At 37.1% G+C, this 9,435-nt stretch overlaps 1 protein-coding gene across 1 annotated transcript; it reads right to left on the bottom strand.

Annotated features, from left to right (window-relative positions):
* LOC110265019 lies at window positions 6,210–6,839 on the bottom strand. Its single transcript, XM_021107749.1, has one exon. It carries the CDS (start codon window positions 6,837–6,839, stop codon window positions 6,210–6,212), a length of 630 nt encoding a protein of 209 aa, XP_020963408.1.

Genomic DNA, 9,435 nt, shown 5'->3' with positions numbered 1-9,435 from the left:
TAAAAAAATATTGTTTGGATTACGCTACTGAAGATCACTTTTAAATAAAAAATTACTAAAATAAACCTCAACTTACAATTAGATCTATTATAAAATAATCAATATTCAATACAAGTAAACAATCATTAAAGATTAGCAGAGAGGAGAAGCGGATTAAGCCACCGCAAAGACACCCACCAGCTTTTACCGTCTCCTCCAAAGCGAAACGGACAAGGCTCTCAATAATCAACACTTGTATAGTATGACACTAATCTACACACACAGACATACACAAAATAATTCACAATTCCATTCCTATCTTTTAATTAAAAGCTATGTTGTGTACTTAATCGATAAATGTTGTTACATTATTCGACCTTTCCTTTTAAAATTTTCATATATTCTAACATATTAAATGAGGATAAAATGATAAATATGTTAAAATATAAGTGGTTAAATTTTAAAATAAAATAAACTATTAAATTAAAGAAAATGGTGCATGAAAAAGATGAAGTAGAGCCAAATTTAATAATTAATTTTTGATAACTAATTTTTTATGTAAATATAATATTTTTATATAATTTGTCTATCAGATCAGCATGTGATGCAAAATTCTAGAAAAATGGAGAAAAAGAACACTATACAAGCAGATTTGGAAGACTGAGCTTCCTCAACGCCTTAAAACCTTTAGTTGGCTTTCATAGATGAAGATTACTCTCCAAGATGTCATGAAAAAGAGGAATGTTGCTTCATGTTTGGGATTAATTATCCTACATCTCTACAGTGTGGATTAACAAGTTTCACAACATGATTATGAGAATTGAGTCGAATTAGCCGGTTTAACTAGGTTAACTAAAAATCGATCACTAGATTAGTTCGATTCAAATAAAAAATTGATTGTGTTTTGTCGATTTTTAACAAATCGATGGTGGTTCGATTCTAATGGTCTAGGAGCGAAACCTACTCCTCTTTTGCAGGTACCAGTTCTATAAGTGCATTAAAGACTCTCGAATTAGACCAGAATTGGAACAAGAAATAAAATCGAAAAATGCCAAAAAGATAAAAAGAAATGAAAAAGAAGGGATTCGAAAAGTAAATTGACTAAAATCGAAATGTTTTGCATTGAATTGAAACAAAGCAGTAAAGTGCCTTTGATTGAATCAAAGGACTTTTGACATAAAAATTAAAAGTGCTGAAATGTAAATTGGGCGAAGGAATTAAATATTGCCTGAAAGATAAATTGGATAAGAAAAGTAAAGTTTTACAGAAAATGTAAATGGAAAATTAAAGACAAGTGGAAGGAACCCTACAAAAATTTGACTCGAAGCAGACTCAGAAAGTCGCTGGGATGTGAGTGTGCATGAGTAATTTCTGAAGTAAAATTCCAACCCTCATTTCCTAAAACTTTCTAATATTTATAATCCATGTATGTAACCGATCCTTAATTACACGACACTAACTTGTATGCGGATTCTTAGGTAACCGCTCCTGCTCTTCTGCTCATAGACGTTACCCACAAAATTCTCGCTTGAAGAAAGCCTTCAACTTCTTTACTTAACGTAACCGCTCAATTCTCTATTCGAGCAACTATTCGATTTCTCATTCAAATGCTTGCTCGACTATGCTTACTCGATTCAATAAAGAATCTAAATCGAGTTCGTGTCGAGTAACTCCCAATTAATGCCTGCACGTGCGCCTTTTCAACCTCTGCTTCCATCCTAATAATCTCTTCAATATTTCGAATTAGCTGATCTCAATCGAAAATATTTTTCGACTAACAAATCGCCCCCTAGGATTAATGTGTTTGTCTTCGAAATCGTGCCTTGGAAGATGAAACACTTAATCCTAATTCAAACTTCAATCTCCTAAATCAGTAATAATTACCATTTAACTTCTCCATTAATACTGACCCATTTGACACGTCTCCCACGATTCACACTTTCTCTCTCCACCACTTCACCTTCTTCGCAAAGTTACCTCTTTTCTCTTTGAATTCCTTCTGTAATAACGGCTATAGTGAATCTCCCTTTAAATTCGATACTTGTATCATTGTTCAATCTTTCTCGAATTTTTATCTCCTCAATTTCTCTTGCATTCAACCTTCTCGTACAACTTTTACTCTTCAATCTTCATCCTCCCTTGCTCTCCAATGGCTATTTCTTCATCTCATGCCGCTGCATAAGACAAAGGAAAAGGCCCCACGGTGCATCCACCAGCTCCTCTAGCTCTCCCCATTTTAAATCAAGTCAATGACGAAGTTATCAATGACCCACAACTTCAAATCAATGACCCTAGAATCCTTATTCCTTTTACTGTGGGTGAATACATCCATTGTTTCATCGGTCCCATCAAAAATTTGGAAAGGGCAAACAAGAAACTCCCTTTCTTCCCTAGTGCTCAAGGGAAAGATTTGCTGATCAATCAAGACCTCGATATCTCCTTCTTTACTAACCAAAAATCCTTTCGGAACAATCCCAAAATCACCCATCGAGGAACTGACTTCACAGCCTGGTACGAACGTTTGGCCCCATCAAAGAGTGCTGCTTGGGGGGCTTTGGGGATTCAGGATCTTTTGAGACTTTCTCACTTTTCTCCTTCGACACTCCCTTGGATGATCGGAGCAGTGACCTTTTTCTAGAATAAGACTACCAATAATTTTCACCTTCCTTGTGGAATGATTGGTATGTTACTGCTAGATGTGCCTGCTATTACAGGACTCCCAATTAGTCCTCCAGACTTCACCTCTGACATGCAGCCCAGGCAACAATACGCTATTGCCCCCCACAACTTCTTATAGTGACTTCATTGCTCACCACATGGGTGCAACAGGTACTGCTATCACAGATGATGAACATGTGGCCTTTCTGTTCTATTGGCTAAATACAGTCGTCTTCTGCTCTCGAAGTGTCCAAATGTCAAAGCTTTTCCTTCCTCTTGCTTCTCTGCTTCATGAAGGAAACAACCTTAATCTGGCCAAGCTTCTTCTAGGGTACATCTTCAAAGAACTTGGCCAGTTTGTCAATTGTCTTCGGAATAACTATTTAATCAGTACAAGTGACCCTCTTTGGCTTCTTCAACTATGGCTTAATGCCATTTTCGAAAAACACATGATTACACCTAGAGGTGGTGCTACGGACAAACAGCACATTGAAGGTTTTCGATTGGAAAATTTTAAGCCAAACTTCCCAGAAGCAGAATCGGACGAAGACCAATTTTGGGCTGTCTTTTCTCTTTTCCACTCTTGCAAAGACTTCCACAATGAAGACCTCAATTTCACTCCCTTTTTGCGTTGAAATTGTGGTCCTACTTAGCTTGAATGCCTCCTCTTCCCCAATGATGCTGAAGAAAATGAATTTCTAACAGGAATTGGAAAAATTTACTGGCAGTACAAGCGATTCCTACAGGGATACCTCAACACAAAAAAGAACGTTTCAAGATAACTATGTATGCCCCTCATTACACAGCTAGGCAGCTTGAATTCTCACAAGCTATACCAATTCCACTTCCCAGAAATAGCAAACCGTTTTGTCACATCACTTTGACTTCTCAGAAAGAACTTGATCTTTGCCTCTCAAAAAATCAAAAACAAGAAGAGGGCTATAATTTCCTGGTTTATGATCGAAGCTTGTACATCACCAAATCTTGCTTCAATTGGTGGACTACTTACTACTCTAGGTACAGTCGTACCTTAGAGGAGATCAAGCGTTCTGCTGTTCGAACAGCCCCTACTGCTGAGGATTCTCCTAAAAGACCCCAAAAAAGAAAAGCTAAAACCACAGCCTCCTCACGACAACCACAACAAAAGAGTCAAAGGACTCCCACAAAGACTTCCAGAAGGGTATCTACTCTCTACCTATACACATGTACTCGAACTGAAACATTTCGAAAATCACATTTACTTGACAACTTTTAATTTCCATATTTCATCAGTTAAAGTTACAACCGTCAAGTGAAAGCTCTTCTGAAGACAGTAAACCATCTATTCGGAACATCCTTACTGCATCCTCACAATCAGAGGATATAATGGAAGATTCAGGTCTTCAACTAGTTCGAAGGACAAGACCCATTCCGGTAACATAATATCATTTCTACATCCAATTGAATTAAAATAAATCTCACTAATAGCTGTGTACCTTGCATGTCAACCCACTACTGCTTCTCAATCAATCACCTCATCTTTGGTACCAAATTAGCCACAACAACAACAACAACAACAAGACCTAGAGCAAACCACATCTCATTCATCAATCCAAGTCACAGGGTCTGTTCAGTCTCTCCAAGTCACTTTTCCGATTCCAACTGGGACACAGGTAATCGACTTGACAAATGGGCACACTCAACACTCTCCAACACAAATAGTGATCTTTGGACATGTCTCTCCAACAAACCAGGCTGCGCTTTCTGCTAAATTTCAGGTGGCCCCTGATTCTGACTCCCCTTCTCGAGTCGCTGAGACTATTGCCTCAGACTCTCCATCTAGAGTTGTGGAAACCTTTCCTTCTCCTCAAAGAACCTCCAGTCCTCCTCCACAAGCTGAACTTCAAACTCCTCATGTTCAAGGATCTGGAAATTTGGGTGTTTCCACGAGATCTGCAAGTGCCACCTTGGCTAACCTTGGCTATTTCCGTTCAAACTCATTATGATAAGGAAGAGATAAAAATTGAAGCAAAATTGGCTCAGATTAATGAAAAACTTGACAAAATTCGCAAGAGAAGGGCTGATATCGCCATGCCTCTAGCCACTGTCCAACAAGAGCAACAACAACTGATCCAAGAAATTGTTTCTATTGAGGCCAAACAAGAAGAATATGGGAAACAATTTGACAAAGCCCAATATGAAAGATTCAAGCATGCTGAAACACTTTCAGATCTGAACAATGAAAGGGTAAAGTTATGCTCAGACCTAACAAAGCTTATGGCACCTTATATCTCTCCACCTTAGACTTTAGTACTTGTCATGGTTTTCCTTACTTTCGAACTTATGCATTTTGATTTTTAATTCAGCAAACAATGATATTGCTTTAAGTACTTTCCGTTAATCGAGTTGATTATATTTCCTGATTCGATATCCTTGATTCGATATGTATTTCTAGAATATAATCCTATCACTTGGAAAGGGCCTTCCCAAGTATGAGACCAGTTGTCAAGAAATCTCGATTTCTTTTCCATTGGCAAAATAACTTTTAAAACCAACTCGCCTATATTGAAACACTTCTCCTTTATTTGATGATTGTAGTTTTGAGCAACACTTTCTTTTTGTCGAATTATATTTTCAAGTGCCAATATTCGCTCTGAATCCAATCATTCAACTCATCAAACATTGCATTCCAATAATCATCGACTGGCAACTCGTTTTGTTTTGACACTCTTAAAGTATTTAGATTGATTTCCAATGGAAGCACAACATCATGGCCATATACTAATTTATAAGGCGACATACTTGTTGACCCTCTTAGTGAATTTCGATAAGCCCAAAGTACTTAACTTAACGTTTCATGCCATGTTAGAGGTCTATTTACGATTTGTTTTTTAATTAAACTTATCAGAATTTTATTTGCTGCCTCAACTTGTCCATTAGCCTGTGCATAATAGGGGGTTGAAGTAACCATATTGATATTCCTCGAAGCTGCAAAATTTTTAATTCACTGACCAGTAAACATAGTTCCTTGATCAGTGCTCAATGTTTGAGGAATTCCAAATCGATGAATTATATGTTCCTCAATAAAATCTATTATTTCATTTTAACCAACTTTTATTAGAGGAACTGCTTCAACCCACTTTGTGAAATAATCAATTGCAACCAAAATAAATTTATGATGTTTCGATGAAGGGGGGTGAATCAATCCAATCAGATCCAAAGTCTAACCTCTAAATGGCCATGGCTTTATAATCGAATGCAACTCAGATGCTGTGATCTGTTGTATCAAACCATGCTTTTGACACTCCTGACACGCCTTTGCATATTCGATACAATCTTTGATCATAGTTGGCCAGTACACATGATTGCGATATAGCACCCATTTCATCTTCTTCCCAGCTTGATGAGCACCACATATCCCTTTGTAGACTTCGCCCAAAGTAATGTCTTTATCACTTTGACTTAGACATCTCAACAAACTTCCATCGATTCCCTTCATATACAACTCATCAGCCATCAACACAAAATTTGTTGCTTGTAATTTTACTTTTCTATCAACTGGGATTCTTTAAATACTCAGCAATAGGCTTTCTCTAATTATTATCCTCCCACTCGCCTATACACAAAGCCTCCCTTTCATCCGCAGGCACTAAAATTTGATGGATACTAGCTAATTTCCTTAAAGTTTCTGGACCGATTCTATATCTCGAAACAATTTGGGCTAACTCATTAGCAATCTCATTATGAATTCTTGGAATATGAACCAAGGAAACTTTTCGAAACGAAGTCAACAACTCCCAAGCTGTTGCTAAATATTTTTGCAGTGTCTCATTATTGCATTTAAACTCCTTCGATAACTGTTTTAGGACTAACTGAGAGTCCCCTAGGATTTGGACTTCCAAAGCTCCCTTATCGATCAATATTTCTAGACCCAAAATTAAAGTTTCATACTCTGCCATATTATTCAAACAAGGATATTTTAGTTCAAACAAGAATTCTGATGGAATCCCTTCTGGCGAGATCATAAGAATTCCAACCCCTGCACCATCTTTGTGCTTCGATCCATCAAAATACAACTTCCAATAATCGACTTTAATGTCGAGTACATTTGCCCCCTGGTCATTCAGATTATTCGAATTATCAACAAGAAAATCTGCAATAACCTGACCTTTCACAGCTTTGGCTGCGACATATTGCAAATCAAATTCTGTCAAAACTAGCATCTATTTCCCTAACCGTCCTCGTAACATTGGAAAACTCAACATATATTTAATGAGATCAGTTTGTGCTACAACTTTTACCGATTTAGCAACCATATAGCACTTTAACTTCATACAAGCATAATACAAAGATAAACATAATTTCTCTATCGGGAAATACTTTGTTTCAAATCAGTTAACACTCGACTAAGGTAATAAACCGCCCGTTCATTCCCATTCTCATCGTCCTGGGCTAGCATACACCCAATGTACAATTTTAAGGGCTCATGTGGACGAACATTTGCCATAATCGGAGCCTTAGACAAATAAGTCTTTATTGAATCAAATGCCTGCTGATGCTCATTTGTCCATTCGAACTGTGAATCATTCTTTAGTTTCACTAAAGATGCAAACACTCGAGTTCGATCAGAAAGATTCGAAATGAACCTTCGAAGATAATTCACCTTTCCTAGGAAAGATTGCACTTCTTTTTTCGATTTGGACGCAGACAATGCTAATATTGCATCAGCTTTGCTTTTATCGATTGCAATACCTTTTTTATGAACAACAAAACCTAGGAAATTTCCAACTGATACACCAAAGACACATTTTAAAGGATTCATCTTTAATCCCTTCTTCCTCATAGTGATAAATGCCTTCCTTAAATGATTAATGTGTTTATTCACCGTAATCGATTTGACCATAACGTCATCGATATACACCTCCATAAATTTCCTGATATACTCATAAAATATAGCATTCATTGCTCGCTGATAAGTTGCACCAGCATTTTTCAAACCAAAAGGCATAACCATCCATTCATAAGTGCCTAATGCCCCGGGACAACGAAAGGCAGTTTTGGACTCATCATCTTCTGCAATGAAGATTTGGTTATATCCTGAATAACCGTCCATAAAACTTAAGATTTTATTTCTCGCTGCAGAATCGATCAACATATCTGCGATTGGTATAAAATACTCGTCTTTCAGCGTAGCATTATTCAAGTCTCTAAAATCAATGCTTACCCTTAGCTTTCCATTTTTCTTCATTACAGGAACTATATTCGAAACCCATTCAACATAACGTGTGGTTCGACTAAACTTTGCTTTAATCAACCACTCTATTTCTTCTTTAATCTTTTGATTGATTTCTGGAACAAAACGACGAGGAGTTTGCTTCACATGTCTAGCATTTGGTTTCAACGCTAATCGATGTTCTACAAGAGAACGATCGAGACCAGGCATCTCATGATAATCCCAAGCAAAACAATCTTTAAATTCATGTAAAAGATGGAAAAGTTCATATCGAAACGGATCTACCAGATGTTTACAAATATAAGTGATTCGAACATCATCAAGAGACCCTAAATTAATTTCTTCTAAGGGATCTTGAGATTCAAACCCTTTAAAATGATCCTCATCCTTTACTGAATGTTTTTCAAAACCCAAAGGTTCTAAATCATAGATGCAATCAAAAGAGAAATCAACATATTCATTATAAATAGAACATACTTGATCTTTTGCTGGATTAACAACATCTTTATTTTCAATACATTGAACTTCTACTATGAAATCAGCAGTTCGACTAACAACACCATTTGCATTACGTAATAACGAAAAACTTAAACCATGACTAAACTTGATTGACGATATCGAGTTGTTACAACTAAGGTAAGAACTTGCGTTCCTAAATGATTCCACTTCATCAGAAGAATCACCTTTATTTTCTACAGAAGAGAGATTACTTAAATAATTATGTAAAGTTACCAGGTAATCGGAGACATCTTGAGCCTGGTCCATGGAGTAACACTTCAGAACCCTTAAGATGAACAATCCCAACCAGCTGGGATCACATTTAGTTGTGGATGGCACAACTTCACTGTTAGGCCTTCCGAATATAAGTAACAACCCTCACAGTTGTAAGCATTCAACGCCCTGTCAACATTCAAAGGCTTCCGTTTTGGGATATATACTCTGAAATTGACATGCAGCTATTCGACATATAGATTTGAATCTGCTTTAACAACTTCATACTTGCCATTCTCTGTCTAAAAAAGAATGCTTTGATGCATAGTACATAGTACAGCCCCAACTCCATGAATTCAGTCTCGACCCAGTAAAGCATTGTAACTTGCTTTTGATGGCACCACCACAAATACAGTGTTTCGCTCGGATGACCCTACTTTTACACCCAATATAACTAAACCTTTTGCAGGGGTGGAAGAGCCACTAAAGTCTGTTACAGCAATATTGGTGGGAACTAAGTCATCAGGATGCTTACCAACCTTCATCAGCATCCTTTCTGGTAAGAGACTAATTGCTACTCCACCATCAATCAAAATTTTATTTACTTTAATCCCACTCAAAGAAGTAGTAATATGAAGTGGGCAAAGATGAGACTTTTGCTTCTCAGTAGGCCTCAGGAAATATCCTGGTTCGTCCTCATATCAGATGAAGGAAAAAGCCTCTTAAGCATCCATATCATAGTCCTCTTCTGGATCACCTTCATACTCCCCTAAATACTCAGTTGGAATAATCGAAATAGTTCTAACAATCTCATTATCTCCTTCCTCGAAGTACTCCTCATCTAAATCAGCCTCTTTTCCTTTATCAATTCCTGA

This window comes from Arachis ipaensis, chromosome B07 (assembly GCF_000816755.2).
Source record: "Arachis ipaensis cultivar K30076 chromosome B07, Araip1.1, whole genome shotgun sequence".
In the NCBI taxonomy this organism is placed as follows: Eukaryota; Viridiplantae; Streptophyta; class Magnoliopsida; order Fabales; family Fabaceae; genus Arachis; species Arachis ipaensis.
Note: the sequence above shows the minus strand (reverse complement) of the source record. Positions and strands in the feature narration are given on the sequence as shown.

Coding starts and splice junctions, on each gene's coding strand:
- LOC110265019 (XM_021107749.1), bottom strand. CDS start 6,839: ATGCTAGTTTTGACAGAATTTGATTTGCAATATGTCGCAGCCAAAGCT.